Genomic DNA, 17,418 nt, shown 5'->3' with positions numbered 1-17,418 from the left:
CTGCTGAAATTCCTCCTGCGCTACCCTGAACTTATGGGGAGATTTGGATACCAAGTCCTCCAACTCTGGTTTTCCTGGGAAGACTGCAAGCAAACTGAGACTGAAGAAGCTGGTTTTGGTGTGTCTGATCAGCTGAACAGTGCTAACCCGTTACTTCCCATTCTGAAGAGCAATTCCAGCATTTTACTTATTTTACTGGTATGTGACCTTCACAAGGATGGGCTGCTATCCTGGCCCTGCTTTAGGGGACTTTTTGGTTCTTAAAACTCTTAGTGCTGTTATGAGGCCAAGGATTCTGCTAGAAGGGCCCATATGTGTATACACAGACCTCCACCTCCCAGGGAAGCCTGATCTGGAAAATGGGGCTCTCTACGTGTGTGAGCTCTTTCTCTGTCATCCATCCACGGTGATAGAATGGGATCTTTTGAATGGTGGGTAGGAAGGGATCTGAAGGGTGCTGATGATGTATACCATGAAAAACCCCCATTCCTTTCTCTGTCCAGATATGCAGCTGGGTACTACAGATTCTTCTGTGGCAGCCTTTCAAGAAGCTTTTTTTGCTAATTTGGGAGCAATGGTTTACTACTGATAAATGAGAAGGGTATGAGGAACAAAGAACTTTGGAAAAGCAGCGTGCAGAAAATAGGCCTTGAGGGCACAGCTTTCTGTTTGCTTGGGGTTTTAATTTTTTTTTTTTTTTTAACTGGAGAGTCTTGTTAGAGATTTTTGCAGTACTCTTAAGTTTTCAGGACTGCAAACAGCACGTTTTATTGCTCTTAAAAGATAAAATACAAATCTTGGGACAGGGAAAATTAATCAGCGCAGGGGAGAAAGAGGCCTTGAAGTAGCAGGACTAGTGTGCTTGCCTTTAGCTGGCATAATGAGCTCTGTTAACCCATATAATCATGACAGAATCCAGGTCCTGATGGCTGCTCAGAGGCCTTCTCTGACTTCCACCTCTCCCATCTGCCCTGTCACCCCTCCCCATCAGTGGCCACTTATCCCATGACTCTTCATCCAGTCACATAGAAAATACTTGTTAACATTTCTACAGAAGAACATGATACTTGCCTGGGCAAAATCTGTGATGTTTCTTCTCCAGCTTGTTAGAGAAATCACTGAGAATAGAAACCCATGTCAGCAGTCAGTGTAGAAGCAAGGTTTGATTCTGAGTGGGCACCCATCAGGCATTACAGACTGTCATGTAGTATTTGTTCTGATCTAAGAGGCTATGAAGTAAATTTTAATATCTCAGGTTACTGAAATGACTGACAGGAGGACTCTCACCTAGGGCAGTTCTTTCACAGATAATCACAGGTGATATTGCAGAGTAGGTAGCAACATTCAGGTATTTGATACTGCAATGTTCTGTCATTAGTAAAACTGATCAATGAGTTGACATAGCAGTACAAATTAAGGAGGAGTGTCCTGTGAGACTTGCCTACGCTGTTACCTTTGGCAGTAGTTCTGGAACCTATCACTCCATAAACTAAAGCAGATACGTACATCACAGGTCTATCAACAAGCAAAAGAGAAACAGCGGCTCCTTCCCTGAATGGTAGGTACAGCGTTCCTGCCTTCCCTTTTCTGTCTTGCCATGTGCTCTTGCAGAAATAAATGAATTTAGCTCTGTCCTGGTCTTTAAAGTTGAGTTATAATAAATCACAGGCTTTGACAATTCACCTTTCAGTTGGGGAAGAGCATAATCAATCTGAATTTAGATGGGCTAATAAAACAGTGCAATATCCTGGGATAAATATACTGTCAGATGTAAACAAAACTTATGAGGTGAATAACCTCATCCTGAGAATGCACTAGTGAAATGGAAAGGGCTCTGCATGGTACAGTGAAACAAAAAAGAATGTCCTTCCAAGGGTGATTTATTTGCTTATCTGCTTTTAATAATTGTCTGGATTAGATAGAACAGATGGTTAGTGGCTTCATCTGAGACCTTGCGCTTCTGAGTAGGAAGGAAGATGTTAACACAGTGGTGCATTTACCAGGACCAGGAAGGCTCTGTCCCTTGGTTAGTGCCATTTTCTGCTGTGTGTGTTCATCTGGGGGTGAATGTGATCGTGATCACACACTGTCCCACTTGTCTTCTCCATGCTCCAGAGCTGCTCTCTCAGGCAATGGAGATAGGCTGACTGAGGTTCGATTACATTCCGGTATGTCATATGGAGCCAATCTATGTCAGTGGAGCCAACTTTGCAGACAGCTCCCTGCTCCTTATTCCTGAAGGTCTCAGATATGGGCAGGAATCAGGCTCAGAACTAGAGAGATTTTTCTGGCATAGGCAGCCTGTTCTTACCTTAACTGTTTTCCTCAGATATGGGGTCCCACAGCCATTTCCTCTCCTTCATCCCAGTCTGGATGCATGACTACTGTGTGATGGGGGAAGGCAGCTGGAAAAGGCAGTAGGCTGTCCTGGCTTGGTTGCTAAGACCAGTTTTCTGTTTACCTCTTTCAGCTCTACCATTTGCAATGCAGTAGCCAGGAGTACTGGGGGAGGAGAGGAAGGGTAGTGCTGACATAATACATGTTGAGATGATCATATTATGTCAGTGCTACCAGGCATTTTCTGCCTGATCTTTATGGAACTGCATCTGTAAATGCTGTGCAGGTGAATTTAATGTTAAACACCTTAACAACAAAAATATGCCCAAATTAAGGCTACTGACTGTGGGATTCAGCTAAGAGACTCCAGACAGAGCTCTGTAAGTCAAGAAGCAGGCTTGTGGGCTGAATGCTGTGTACATGACTCTTCCATTTTCCATTTTCTGTGACTGAGTGATTGCTTGTCTGGTTTATGTACGTTTCATGCAGTTTAACTGTTATGTTGCTACTGCAGTTACAAGGCTGCCAGCCTTTTGAAAATGAGTAACTATAGACTGACTCATAAGCTTGATTTTAGGTAAGCATCGTTAACATGCAACCTGATTTTTCAAAACAACAAGGACAGCAGAAGTGCCAGAGGAACTGTGGCACTGTTCCCCTCTGTGCTCTTGGAAACAGGGCCGTGGCTTTAGTATCTCATTTATCTAAAACCTTAACCTTAAATGTATGTTACCCCTACACTTGTGTGCTGGATGGGAGTTACATAGCCAAATGCATTCTTTAAACGGGATATTACTCAGAGGTGCCTATCAGATGAGAGTCTGTCTGCTTTATTCAATTCTCCATTTAATCAGGACGTACTTAATCTGAATGGTGCTTTATTAGGCTGTTTCCCAAGGCACCAGATTAGCATAATGGTATTAAATAGCAGTGACTTCTGCCTAATCAGGGCAGGAAGTTAATGTGTGTGCCCCTTCCCTTGCAGGACTTGGTCTGCTCAAGCTCTGTGGAGGTGGCTTGGAAGGTGTTGATGACTCTAAGGACCTTCCTGGAAAGAAATGAGGATGTCCTTGTCTGTGACCTCCTCCGAAGTCAGTTCCTACAGATTCTGCAGCAGCTACTGGTAGAGAGCAGCTCAACCTCCTTACAAGGTGACTCCCCTCTCTGACTTTTTCTTGCTGTAAAATCAACTAGCAGGGTAGGTGGCTGAAGGGATGCAGTCTTTACAGAATAAAGTGTTTTTGAACTGCTGATGTAGCTTCAGTACTTATCTGCATGAGGAAGTTTATGGACAGAACTGTGCTGATTTAGTTTCCTTCTCCAAAGATTCTTGTTTTGAAGTGAGTCTTTTTCTGATTTAGGTTGTTCTGGCTTCAAACTGTGATTGTTAAACCAAGGCAAGGTTTTCTTACACTGTTGTAAGTGTTCAGGTGGAGAGCTGGGCTGGTAAATCTCCCAGCTTGAACAGGGGCTCAGCTGGTGACTGAAATACATCCTCTTTTTTGCCTCTTCTCTGTGCAAAACAAAGTGTGATGTGCTTGAGTACACCCAGTTCCCAGGGCACAGGGACTGAGAGCAGAGATTGTTTGAATCATTCATGATATTAAGCTCCAAACAGGAACTGTGATATCACCAGATCTCATAATTCCATTAAATCTCTCAAAGATTTAGCAGGGTTGTGACTGGGGGAAATTCTTCTGTTTTCCTTACTAGCCCTAGCTGTGGAGTTGGGACTGTTGTCCCATTGTGAACGGTGCTGTGCAAAGCAGTCTGTGAGCTTGAACTGAAAAAAGGGAACACTCCTAGGATGTCTTTGGTTCCCCTGGGATAGGGGCCCAGCACAGCTTTTGCTTGTTCCTGAGGGGTAACAGCCCTGCTCTGTTTGGGGTGTTTCACTGTGCAGCAGTTGGGATGGAAGCAACAAGAGGGAAAGCATTTTTGCCTTACTTCCAGCAAAGTCAGTAGGCTGGAGAAGAGGGAGATTGAAAGCAGGGGCATGGTAGAGCATGAGGCCACAAGGTTATGGATAAAGAAGGCAATGTTGGCATCTGCCAGATCTCATCTTGTTTGCAGTTGTGCACATTTGGAGTTGTGGTGTCCCTCCATCACTGATCTAGGGGTGCCAGGGGCTGTGGGGTGGTAGATTGTCCATTTCCTGTTGTGGGAGTCAGATCTATTCCTCCAAACTGCTGGTGATAGAGACAGGACGCTGGGCTAGAGGGGCTTTTGCAAGATTAGAGCCCTTCTGCTGTGTCTAATATCCCCAGCTCCTCTTCATCCTCAACATTAGCTAAGTTACTGGCAGCCCCATCCAGAAAGTCAAACACCAGATGTACTCTGGAGACACGACTCACAAGATGCTGGAGAAAAATGCTGTGCACCGAAGTGCTCTGGGCTGCTGGACACCTGTCAAAGCGTGGGCTGCCAGTGATGGTCAAGTAGATGGGAAGAGAGCAGTCTGCAAAGGGCTGGTGACTTCTGGCTTATTAGAGGTGTCAATTTGAATGTGTGGTGACCATGCCACTTACATGGTTCACTAAGGGCGTAAAAGACAGTGGCCTCCTTTTTTCCCCTCTTTTCTAGTTGTTCCTAGAACAATGTTGACAGGATCCGGTGTGTAACTCAGGCCAACCCACAGTGGGAGAAAGAGGGCCAGGTCCAGAGGGGACTAGAGATAAGAATTAAGTTGGGAGTGTCTGTGTGTAAAGGGGGAATACTTCCTCCCCTAGCCCACCCTCATTCCTAAGATGGAAAATTAACAATTCTTGGCATGTTTTAAGGTACAACAGTTTAGAGTTCACTGACAAGCAAAGCTGTCTGTGCCCTTCATAGATAACAGGAACCTGCCTGTTCTGCTGAGCCTCCTTTTCCTGGTGCAACTGCGGAACAAGGGTGTGAGGGAGCTGGACAGCACAGACTTCAAGCTGCTTCACCAGGGTGAGTCTGTGCATCTGTCTTCTCCCAGGGGCTTTGATCTGTGTTTATTAATTGTTCCATAGAATGATTGCATGCTGGCTCTTTGTCCTTTAAGAGAAGGTGTACCTTGCATTACAGTTATGGTTGCTTTGAGATGAATAAAACGATGACAGCATTGCTACAATGCTTTCATAGCCAGAGCATTGTAAAGAGCCCTGGTTACCAGTTCAGTCAACAAAACCCATGTTCTCTGCCTCTTGCTTTTACAATACATTTGTTGTCTGAAACCTCACAAGGTGGCCAAAGTATTCTCCTGGCTGTGACATGATTTCAGGTTCTGTGACACAGAGGGTGTTCTGTGAACCAGCCATCAGGGACCAGCAGCCTAGTGAACTTGGGCTCTCCCTGTAGTCTGAGTCCAGAGTATATGGGTCCCAGCCAGCTGCAGGATTTGCCCGCTCCACCCTAGAGACATAGAAGAGTGGGCTGTGTTTGTTTACTCACCATACCGTGACCTGCTCTCCTGTCCAGTGATCTTAACTGGGTGACTTCTCCCTTCTTTCTTCGCTATTGCAGGTTCATGCAGGTTGTGAAAAAAGAATAGATACTAGAGGGAAGTTCAGCTGAACCATTCCCTCATCTCTTCCCTGTTCTGACAAATTGATCTCTCCAGCAGACTTTGAAGGACTGTCCCCTTCCATATGAAATGTTCCATGTCTCGGGGCTGCCTGTGTTGCCCTTGTAAAGAAGCAGTGTTTCTCAGACATTTATTAGCCAAGGGAACTGAGGATGTGGAATAAGCATGTCCTCTTTATACCAGCCTTTTTTAGCTGCTGTGATTTCAGAGCACAGCTCAGCTGCTCCCAGAAGTCACAAGCTCCTTCTGCTCTTGCTTTCTGCTCTGTATTTTTCAACAAAACTCTCCCCCTGCCCCAGCCATCCCCTTCATTCCCTGCTTGGCTCCCCAGGCTATGTTCTTCAGGAGAGGGTGTGCAGGGCACTCTGCTCTGATGAGGCCTATGTGAAATGTAGATGGAAGGGGTGTGGGGAGGCATGTTGATGTGTGTTTTTTGAGAATTGCTTACTCAGACTTTAAGCTCTTCAAAAGATCTCCTGTGACAGTTTTGCTGAGCCCTTCAGTCCTGGATATCCCTCCCAAACTCTTGCTAAACACTGTTCCTAAGTGTTTAGTGCTTACAGCAAACATGGTGCGTTTATTCCTAGTGTGAGCAGAGCTGGTGAGAGTGGAGGAGCACAGCTCTCCATGCCATTCCCCAGTCTGGTCACCATGTGAGATAGGCACATGGATGGTTACAGTTGTCCTAGTATTAGGATCAAACTCACTCTGTGGAAACAGGTAACTTACAGTCTGTTGCTTTTGGATTCATTACTGCCCAATGTGATATATGCCCTTTAATATACCCTTTTCTATTCCTTCCTCACCATTATCATCCACCACTGCACTGTCCGGTCTAAAGCAAACACTCTAGGGCAGGTGCCTATTGCTTTGTCTGTACCATGTTCTGTTTATTTTCACTTCAGGTTGTGTTGCTCTTGTCCGAATTCTCTCCTCACTGACTGTCTTCTTTCTTGTGCTGAGGTGCTCTGTTATGTTGGTGTCTCTGTTATGCACGTTCTTTTGTTTCCAGTCAGTAATCTCTGCGGGAAATGCAGGCCAAGGGACACTGACCTCCTGCAACCATCCTTGAATTTTCTGTACTGGAGCCTTCATCAGACAACACCTTGTAGCCAACAGAGAGGTGAGGCAAGATTGTATAGACTGGTAAGTTAACCTCAGCAAGGTTTTAGCTTGGCCATCAGAGAGTGTATTCTGACTATTTCAGCAGGTAAGGTGGATTTTTCCCCTTCCACACATGGCATTACAGTTAATAAAGACCATTTTGTATTTGGGATGAGGTTTTTTAGGTTGAGGGGTTTGTTTTGTTTTGTTCTTGCTGCCTTCAGATGATTCAGGAATTGGCTGCTGAGGGACAGAACCACTGTATTTTTCTTGTTCATAAAACACAGCAGTGGGGCTTTGGTGCCTTGTCCTGGTATTGCCATGGTCAAAAAAATTAATAAAGAACAGCTCTAACCAACCTTCCAGCTGCGTTAGCTGAAGGCTGGTCATTTTATTAGCTGGCCAAGCAGTTGCTTGTGCTGAGAGAGATGAATACCAGGGTAGCTGGACAGCCCTGCTCTGATGAGCCATGGCAGCTGGGGCTGCCTCACTGCAGTGGGGATGTGCTCTGCACTTCACTTCTGCTTGTCAGGCTGGTTTAACCTGCGCCATCCCATCCGCCTCTCTGATTGTGTTTCTCCCACGCAGCTGTGGCTGTGCTGCTCTCCAATGTGTCCTTGCTAGAGCTCCTGCAAAAGGTTTTGGAGTGCACCTGGTTGCGGTCCCCTCCTTCTGAACCTGCTTACCTGTCATCTGAGGATGCCTTGCTGTGCTCTGGATGGCTGTTGGTTGCGTCCCTCTTACTTTATCAGCATCGCTACAATACTGAGGTTAGAACCACTCTAGTGTTCAGATCCAGGGAATGGCTAAACCTTGGGAAAAAAAAAAAGGTCCTCATTAGCAGGGGAAAGTGGTTTGCTTTGGCCTGGAATATGCTTACCTTGGTTGCTGTCTTGTTATTGTCAGCAAGTTATTCAGTGCTGCGCTTCTCCAGCAGGACTGGAAGCTAGCATGTTGCTGAAGGCTGAGCCATGAATCATTGGAGAGCTAGAGAGGGGCAGAGGCCCTGGGGTCAAAATGCATACCCAGTCCTGCTGGTCCAAATAATTTTCCTTTTCAGGACAGAGCAAAATGCATTTTAAGACCTTTCTCAAGGGAGGGGTTGGGGTGAGAGGCACAGTTCCCATGTTGTAAACTGCTTTTTTGATACTAAAATGATCAATAGCAGAACAGTCAAAATCCAAACCTATTATTGGCAAGTAAGTGTTTGATATTAGCAAGGTCATATAAATGTGGGCAGCTGTCATTGTACTTGATGTTCTGCAGTCCAACAAGAGAACTAAGCTGGAGTTGTCAGCTCATACTGGAATTACAACTTCAAGGGAAGCACTTTCTAATGCCAACACAAGGGGATAATGTTTCCTTTTGAAGTATCTACCCAGGCCTCTCTCCCTCTTTTGGTATGGAGTTAAACAGCACGTCATGAGTTGTGAGCTCTGTTCCTGCAGTTATGCCCAGCAGAGTATGTTCTTTGGGAGTCGGTACACCTATTTGCAAATGATAAAATCACATTAAGGACATGTGTGCATCTGCACAGAGAGGCAAGGGTTGGTATTCTAATGCTGAGGGAAGATGTTTTCCAAAAGGCCAAACCAGAGTGAGTCTGTGCCTGTTACTTCATGGGTGTGCTGCCTCTCCTTAGGTCTTACAGCATGGGACTTGTATGGACTGCCAGTTACATGAATGCATAGCAAGACCTGCCTGTCCCTGCTGTATTATAAAGTGCTGAGCACAATTTAATTCTTGGTTTCCAAGTCAGGGCTGTGTCTGGGTGGTCAGTGTTGTGCCAGTCCTGAAAGGGATCCAGTTCTAGTGGCTAGTGTTGTGCTTCATCTTCTGGTAGTGATTCCGTCAGTTCATATTGATCCTTGAAGTGCAATCATTTAGTGGCTTATAAGCCTGTTGTTTGGCTTCATCAATACCTTACTGGCGTCATGTGCTATGATGTGCAATCCAGAACTCTTCTTGCACCAGAGATGGGGAAAGAAACTAGAGATAAAGGTGGCAAACGGAAGTGGTTCAAGGATGGTTTAGTGTTTCTAATCTTCAGCATCTCTAAACTTCAGTGTTTCTAATCTTCTAAAGAGGGGGAAGGAGAGGGGATAAGAGGAACACTTACTTCTCTTACTGCTTTCTGCTGCTCAGTATTGCTGAAGCTGCACAAAGCATCCTACAGGCCCTTATAGAGAGTCTTTGGCCTTTGTGGCTGTGAATGTGAGCTGATGCCAGGCTGTCTCCCTGAGCCTGCTGTTTTTTAGAGGGGAACAATGGCTCCAGGAAATGTGAGTTGCCCACATCATCTCAGGCTGGTGTTAATAATGAGGACTCATCTGGCCATAGCAAGCTTGCATCTTAACTGTGTTACTGTTACTGGCTTTAGCAAAAGCCTGTGGATAAACATGGGTTGTGGATGGTAGGCTATTAGAGGCTTTGGCTTGCCAGTTCTGAGACAAGTAACCACTGCCACCCTGTGAAGGAGGTACTCCTAGGTCTCCTATTGAACATTTCTCTCTTCAGAAGACGGTTTGAAGTAATCAGCCGTGTGGTCCTTATGCCTGCCCTCCCATGCCAACTCTCTGCCTTCCTGAAGAGCTTGAACCCTTCTGGGGCTCTGTGAGCCTTCATGCCATCGCTGCTTGGATGGCTGCTCTGTGATGGAAATGGTGTATTGCTGACTGCCCTCTCAAGCCAACCCTTCCTGTCTCCCCTAGTTCCCAAGTCCCTAACCTCCTCTGCCTCCTTCATCCATGCCGTAGTTCCTAGCCCTGGGGTCTCTGTAGGCTTCCCAGCTCCAGCAGGCAGGGCCAGATTCTTGACGTCACTGCTGGCTTTTGGCTGCCTGGCTCCTCAGTCTTGCTGACTGGCTGTGTGGCTAAGGTACAGTTGTGTTTGGTGATGGCTGTTCCTGCTACTCCCTGTGCTCAGCAATCTGCCAGCCATGTGCCAGGGGGCCAGCAGGCAGTAGTGAGAGCAGGACAGGCAAATGAGTTGCACTGTGGCTTGGAAGCTGTGCGGGGGTGGCAACTGGTGGTGAGTGAAACTTGGGCACCCAGTGATATGACTCTCCCTTCTGCGTCAGACTTCTGAAACCCTGTTGCTCTTCCCTTGTTTATCAACTGTCATCATAGGATGCTGTCTAAGAACAGAAAGTATGTAAAGGAGCTTTTTACCTAATCCAAACCAGCACCATTTATTCTTTTATATTTCATTCTCCTTTAGGTTCACCAGACACTCTCTCTAGACCTAACAGAAGTCCTGAATGCAGTTATCTTCAGGAAGAAGAAGCCAGTCCTGCTGCTGGGTATTTTGCATCTGTTACAGGGATTTGACTGGAAGCAGCTGCTAGTACCATGCTACAGGCAGCAAGGGAGAACTGGTGACTATTGGATGAGATGGTGCAGGTGCTGGTGGGAATCTGGAACCTTTGGTCCATTTGGCTTTGGGAATACATAACTGGTGGTGAGAAAGGGTAAAAGGGAACTGTCTGGAGTTCTGCTGTGTTTGGACGAATCTTCCTTGAAGGTTGGTATCATCTGGAACTGAGTGTGGACTGGGGTAGTGTCTCACAGGGGGGAGGCAAGCAAAGGAACCCATGTTGCCATTCCTGCCAGCAGCTGTCAGTAGCTGCTGGGCAAGTCTGGAGGGCCCTTAAGCCCAAATTTTCTCTCTGCACCCTCTCCCATGCGTGCACAGGCACCAAGACACAGGTCAGGGGAGAGGAAAACACTGACACACACTAATAAGCGGTTCCCTGTCTAGTGAGCATCATGCAGTTCCTGAAAGCTGTCCTGCGACAGAAATTCTCCTCCTCTCTGCTGGTGATCATTGGCCAAAACACAGCCCAAGGTGCTACGCAACCACAACCATCATCACTGCAGGATGCTGCCTTGCACCCCCTTGCCATGCAGCAGGTCTTCTCGCTTGTTGTCAGTCTGCAGAACCTTTTGGTGCATGTCCAATTGCAGGTATATAAAACAAAACTTTTGGAACACCACCAGTGTTGTTGGCCTTCAAGCAGGTAGACTAAACCTGAGGAGAAACCACCCTGTTGCAGAACCTAAGGGGCTGCCTTTTTTTTTTTTTCCTTCTGCCTGCATTTTCCACCCCTCACAAACATTGTGATGAGGAGGAGGGAAAATGCTCTTGCTGCAGCATGGCGCAGTGAGAAAGAAGGTAAATCAAGCTATGCAGTACTCCCTGCTGCTGAACTGGATAGCTGAAATTCTGTATCTCTGTTTTCTCATCTCTTGCTCTGCAGGGACACCACACCCATGAGGACAGGGGTGGGAAAAGTAACAAATCCCAGTCCCTCACCCATGTCCCTAGGAAGGTGCTTTGGGGGGTAGTACATCAGTGTACATTTAATTTGCTCAAGTGATGTTGGGCTCCCATCTTTATTCTTTGGAGGCTGTTACTTACTTTTTTTTTAGTCTCAGAATAAGTAGTCATGCTTTTGTCTGGCTCCTTAACATGACAGATAATTTGCAGCATGTTGCATCCCGTGAAGGAGATGAAGGGTGTTATTTTCCTGTGCTATATGCTCTTCAGATCCTGCCACTTTATTAATTTTCCTCTTGCAATAGCTGTTGACTGGGTTTTTTTCCTTCTTTTTTTCCCCCTCTTGCTATTCCAGAAAGACTTGCTGCTCTCTCAAGCCATTGTTACCTGCCTGGAAACCTTACTGGAATACCTGCATGTGAAGAACCAGGATGTTGGTAAAGTCTTCCTGCTCGCTCTTCTCCTGGGTTTCTCTCCTGCAGTGATTTTGAGCTCTTTGATCTCCATCCAGTAGCGCCCTGGAGCAGATGCTTAATGAGTTTATGTCCAATAAGAAAAATTATTTGTATGCTTAAAGTTAATCATGTGCTTTGTGGGATGAAATCACAGTGCCTGACTTCCCTGCAGGCATGAGCCCTCACTTTGGCTCTGGACGCTAAGATGCTTTCCAGAAAGAAAAAAAGTCATTCCCCATGCCCCGATACGGTAAGAGTGAAAAGTTTAGGAATGGAAGGAGTATAGGAATAGTCTTTCACATCCAGGCCAACTGTAGCAAACCTTTAGACCATAAATAGAGAGGAGGATCTGAATATGATGTGTCTTCCAGATGAACAGCGTTGGTCACAGTTTGGCCCTGAGGGAGGGGAGAACGGGGTACTAGGCAGCCTTAGAGAATGGAAGCTGGAAATTCTAGATTTCCAGGGGCGAATGCAGACCTTGGTTTCCAGAGTCCATGTCAGACCTAATGTATACCACGTTAGGAATATAACATGATATGACAGTGTTGTACAGTTGAGAGGAAGAATAGACCCTTCTGCTTATTGTCAGCCTCCTGCCAGAAAGTCCGGGTGCTGGCTCTGATCTTAAAACAGACAGAAAGTTCTCTGTACCCTGACCTGTTCAATTCAGTCATTTAAACACTAAGAGAGAAAGGCATGGAGTGAATGAACACCAGACAAAAGGGACACTGGTGGGAGAGAGGAAGCAGTTGAATGAAGATGTAATACTGCAGATGAATGACAGCCAGTAGCTGAAGGGAGGCTATTAAAAGGCTGGGTTAAAAAAAAAAGAAAGGTGGCATGTTATGGGGAGGTTCCACTGATTTGGGATTAAGCTAATGAAATGCTGCTTCAGCAACAGCTGAACCTGTCACTTTGGCTGCCTAAATTCTTGCTGTGGTGCAAAACTTCACAACAGCAGTATCAGGAGTCTCCTTACTCCAAGCAGAATGAGGGTCATAGCTATGTTAGACTGAAAGATGTGAGATACTGCAAAGAGTGTGGCCTGGAGTCTGTCTCTAAGAGTTGCCTCATGTGAGGCTTTCTAAAACTCTCTCTTGGTCCAGAGATTTTTCCAGATTTGCAGAGCATGCCCAGTGCACAGTGCTGGTACTTTCTCATTTCCACCAGCTAAAAGATAGCCCCCAAACATTTTACATGATTTTTTAGTGTTGTTTTCCCTTAGAAAAGGTTCTTGTAGTGGCAATAGGGAGGTTACGTGGCTGCTGTTGGAAAAGGGGCCTTTCTAAAATTCTGCTGAGTTGCCATGGCAAAACAAGTTACATCAGCTGACCTGTTGTAGTTGTCCACCCCATGCTCCTGACCTACATTAAATACAAGGTAATAACACTTAACTTTAGCGTTCAGAGAAAGACTTCATGCTGTCACAGATGGTGACCTTGAGCCTTACCTCTGTTTATCATATGTGTTCCATATAAGAACATTTTCGCTACTGATTGTTTTCATTGCTGCCATCAGCCTGGCTGGTCCCCATAGTATGCTCTCTGATGCAGATCCAGGCTCGGTTTGTGCAGCTTATGTTATAGGGCTTTCTTCATTCCCCAAAGGGTATCCTGCAGCTAAATAAAACCTGTAGTCAGGAAACTTGTCCTCATATTGAAACCAGAGGGTATTATTTTTAAAACCCTGGGCTAAAGATATTGCCTTACTATTTTATGACATGCACCCCAGGAGAAGGTTTCTCTTCCTGTACCAGCACAAAGATGGACAAAATGTATTTACTGCTTTAAAAAGCTATTAAGCTTTTGTCCTCATGACTAAACTCTTGCCCAAAGAGTGACATATTAAAAAGCAAGTAAAAACAGGGCAAAATATCCCCTTAGTGTTTCACAGCATGGGGTCTAGAAGAGAAAACTGGTATTGAAGACTGTCCTTATCCGGGTCTAGCATGTCACTTGGCTGATTTTTAAGCTGTATCTGATTGGCTTCTCCTCTTCTCCCAGCTCTACATGTTGCTTCACAGCCCTGGCACCGATTCCTGCTCTTCACGATACTCAATGGGGGCCAGAAGTCCTTTCTGCAGCCAGAAGTTCTCAGGCTGATGACTTTGGTGAGCAAGGGGAAGTCAGGCTATTCTCCATTTTTTTCCAGTATCTTGGTACAGTGCCTGTGGGTCGGTTATTGGAACTTGCCCCCTACACACACACAATCTCAGATACTGCTGTGGCTTTGTCTGGCACTATATTCGTGCCTTATAATAATGATACTTTGAAGTGAACTTCCCTCCACACCCTGCAGAGACTGACTGCTGTTAGTGAGCACGTCCTGTTCTTCTGGTGTTTGTAGCATTTATTTATATCATCTAGGACTCCTGGGGAGGAGAGGGGAAACCTACAGATAACATGGAACTGCTGTTGCCAGTCAGGGAGCATGATGCGGCTTTCTGGAGAGCAGAGCACTGCTTGGCATCACAGCACATCTCCCCGTCTTTGACCTTACAGACCTGACTTTTCAGGGCAGGGAGTTACTGCAACTTACTACCCTGCTGTACCTGAGGCCTGTGAGCAAGAGAGGGAATATGGTCCTACCCAGAAGAAAGACTGAAGATAAACCCCTCATGGCAGTGGATGAGAGGAAGAGGTTATTAATGTGAACCTTCCCCGTCCAAATATATGATGGGTCTATGAATCTTTGTTATTCTTATTTAACTTTTTAAAGGTTACCTGGTTCATTTCAGTTCCTTCCTGACCAAAACCAAAGTAAGTCTGGTTATAAATCAGAGCACTGTCAACACAGATACTTGCACTGGTTCTATTAGAAGTGATATAAAAATCAGACCTGTAGTTAAGGTGCTGCAGCATCCCATTACATAGAAGAGGTCTTTCCAGCAGATGAGTCATTGTTGGAATCTGTCTTTCACTCTTTAATGCCTCTATTTTTTCCTTTGTTCAAGTTTCTGAGATATCAGAGCAGCAATATTATTTCTCAAAAAGAAATTAGCCAGGTTCTCCAGGAGGCAGCAGAAGCCAACTTAGCAGAGCTGCCTGAGGCCACGTCTCGTGCTCTTCACCTCTTCCTTTGTCAGGTAAGAGAGTGATGGCTGCCTAGGAAATTGAGAAGGGAATCCCTGGGGAATTGCTTTAGCCTGTGATGGGGAGCCATAAACTTCCTTTGAGGAGGTTGTAGTGAGATGAAGAGGAATCCTGCAGCTGCTGGCTTGGCCTACTGCATTGAGGGATGTACAGTGAAATCAAAAAGGGAGTGATGCCAGCAGCTGCCTAAGCTGTGCTGTTCTATTGGGCAGCCCTTTGATTTCCCCGGATCAAAGTTTGAAGGTCTAATTGCTCTCTGTGAAGATGAGGGAAGGAGGTATGAAGGAGTAAGTCCAACAGTTTCCTGCTGGTCTGGAAGTCGTTCTTTCTTCTGACTGCTCAGATTCAGAGCAGTCATTACCAGGTGGAGACAGTACAGTTCGGGACCATTCAGACCCTGCTGGAGCACCTCCTGGAACAGAGGAGCACTTGCATGAAGAATCAGGACATTGTGTATCCTTTGCTGGGCAGTTGCCTTTGATAGATGACGTGAGGGTGGTAGGTGTAACAGAGGGAGAAGGGATGTTTAATCCTTCCCTTATTCCAGCTGAAGGCAAATGGAAGTGGAAAAACTCTTGAGTGGTTGCCACACTTGTCTAATTTTGGGATGAAAGACTTCATCATCCACAAATTTGAGAAGACATTTGGGAAATGAGGAGACGTTTGGAATGAAAGATGGGTTTCTCTGTGGGGATTGCATTCATCTATATGGCAGAGGTGGTCTGAGGAAAGGGGAGCAGGCCAGGGAGCCTGGGTCTTCAAAGCAGTAACGATCCGTGTATTGATTTTCTTGGAGGATGAACAATCGCTTAACCTCTGTCTGTGTGCTAACTAGCACCAGCATGCCTGTGAAGTCGCGGAAACCCAAAGTTGACTTGAGCGCTTTCAAAGTACAGCGAGCGTTCGGAAGCTGCTGAGTGGAATTACCAAATTGTGTTCTGCTTGGCCTTAGGGTCCTCTGCTGAGAACTGAGTCCTGCTCTTCTCCATGGATGGGAGGCGGGGCCTGCTCCCAGATTACTTGTGGAGGAAGAGGGAGCCTGATGCAGTATTTCTCAAACTGTCTGCTTTTGCCTTCCTGCTTTCATAACGCCATGTTGCCTCAGGCAGGTAGCAGTTGATGGAAGTAGCCCCAGCAGTGATTTCCTCTTGGGATGGGGACTTCCTCCATTGTGGGACGCTGTCATCATACATGTGCAGGGCTTGTACTGGGTGAGGTGCTTATTATCTGTGAGGAGTAGCTTGCCCTTGTGCTTACCCCCAATGTGATACTACTGCTCTGTCGTGGGGTGCTCAGAGTGCAAGTTGTCCAGGTGGAGACCATCCAACCTGGTGAAGTTCCTCTCCATTGCCTTTGCCTGTCTGTACAGGGGTGAGGGAAGGCGGACAGGAGGTCTTATTACATTGCTAACATGGATCCTAATTTCTGGGTTTTCCACATGCAAAGAAACCTTCAAATCTTGGTTGTTAGGAAGGAAAGTCATGAACATGGAAGACAAAATCCTGTTCAGAAACAAGCTTTGACATCAGTTTTGTCAAGAAAGGACTTTCTTCAGGTTGACCCACACTGGTGTTCCTCACATGTGTTGGGGGAGTTTCCATGGCTTGGGGGAGGGTTGGTTTAGTAATGAAAACTTACTGTCAGAAACATGTCAACTGTGGGAATTCCTGTAGCATGCTGGAGTTTTGGCCATTTCTTCCTTTCGGTTTCTGCTCATACCACCAATGACAGATGTCTGGGAAATGTGGCAGTGTCCCTCTCACACATTGGAGACTGAAATAAGAAGATACAAGTACATGCAGCAGAGGAACAAGGCAAGAATGGAACAGGAAACCCCATCCTGCCTTTTATTCCCAGTGAGTAGTTGAGAGGAGATGGATGAAGGAAGTAATTTGTAGCCCATTTTCAGAACAAGGTTTGTTGAAAATAATTTATAAAGCCTGGTTACTGAAATGGCTCCTCGTTTCCTTTTCTGTGTGGGGTTGAAGCTTGGCTGCTGCTCTTCAGTGATCAAAATACAGAACTGCCTGGTGAAAACGGTGCCATACGCAGGTGGCAGAGGCGCTATAGAAGAGGTGCTCTGCTCACCTGCCTGAGCTGGAGCTGCTGCAGTATGGCCCCTTTCCTCAGGGCTGGCAGGGGTGTTGGGGGACTCAGCCAGGACGCCTGGGGAAGCAGATGTACTGCTTGTCCCATTGGGAATCATGGAATCACAGAATCATTAAAGCTGGAAAGGACCTCTAAGATAATCAAGTCCAACCATCAACCCAGCACCACCATGCCCACTAAACCATGTCCTGAAGTGCCCTGTCTACACGTTTTTTGAACACTTCCAGTGATGGTGACTCCACCACTTCCCTGAGCAGCCTGTTCCAATGCTTGACCATGCTCTCAGTAAAGAAATTTTTCCTAATATCCAATCTAAATTTCCCCTGGTGCAACTTGAGGCCATTTCCTCTTGTCCTATCGCTTATTACTTGGGAGAAGAGACCAACACCCACATCGCCACAACCTCCTTTCAGGTAGTTGTAGAGAGCGGTAAGGTCTCCCCTCAGCCTCCTTTTCTCCAGACTAAACCACCCCAGTTCCTTCAGAC

The 17,418-nt window shown here is 46.1% G+C and overlaps 1 protein-coding gene across 1 annotated transcript in view; it reads left to right on the top strand.

Annotated features, from left to right (window-relative positions):
- The window catches only part of MEI1 (meiosis inhibitor 1), a gene marked incomplete at its 5' end in the record, with an annotated part of 28,609 nt that extends 13,176 nt beyond the window's left edge, over window positions 1–15,433 (top strand). Inside the window, 14 exon segments of the mRNA XM_010287952.1 lie at window positions 1–198; window positions 3,323–3,488; window positions 5,170–5,274; window positions 6,903–7,013; window positions 7,583–7,764; window positions 10,214–10,295; window positions 10,754–10,959; window positions 11,628–11,709; window positions 13,734–13,840; window positions 14,684–14,815; window positions 15,166–15,280; window positions 15,283–15,317; window positions 15,370–15,396; window positions 15,398–15,433. The exon segment at window positions 1–198 is cut by the window's left edge and continues 12 nt beyond it. Of these exon segments, the coding sequence (XP_010286254.1) occupies window positions 1–198; window positions 3,323–3,488; window positions 5,170–5,274; window positions 6,903–7,013; window positions 7,583–7,764; window positions 10,214–10,295; window positions 10,754–10,959; window positions 11,628–11,709; window positions 13,734–13,840; window positions 14,684–14,815; window positions 15,166–15,280; window positions 15,283–15,317; window positions 15,370–15,396; window positions 15,398–15,433 (1,584 nt within the window).
- Window positions 15,434–17,418: the final 1,985 nt, after the last annotated feature.

Source organism: Phaethon lepturus, unplaced genomic scaffold (genome assembly GCF_000687285.1).
Source record: "Phaethon lepturus isolate BGI_N335 unplaced genomic scaffold, ASM68728v1 scaffold47305, whole genome shotgun sequence".
Taxonomy (NCBI): domain Eukaryota; kingdom Metazoa; phylum Chordata; class Aves; order Phaethontiformes; family Phaethontidae; genus Phaethon; species Phaethon lepturus.
Note: the sequence above shows the minus strand (reverse complement) of the source record. Positions and strands in the feature narration are given on the sequence as shown.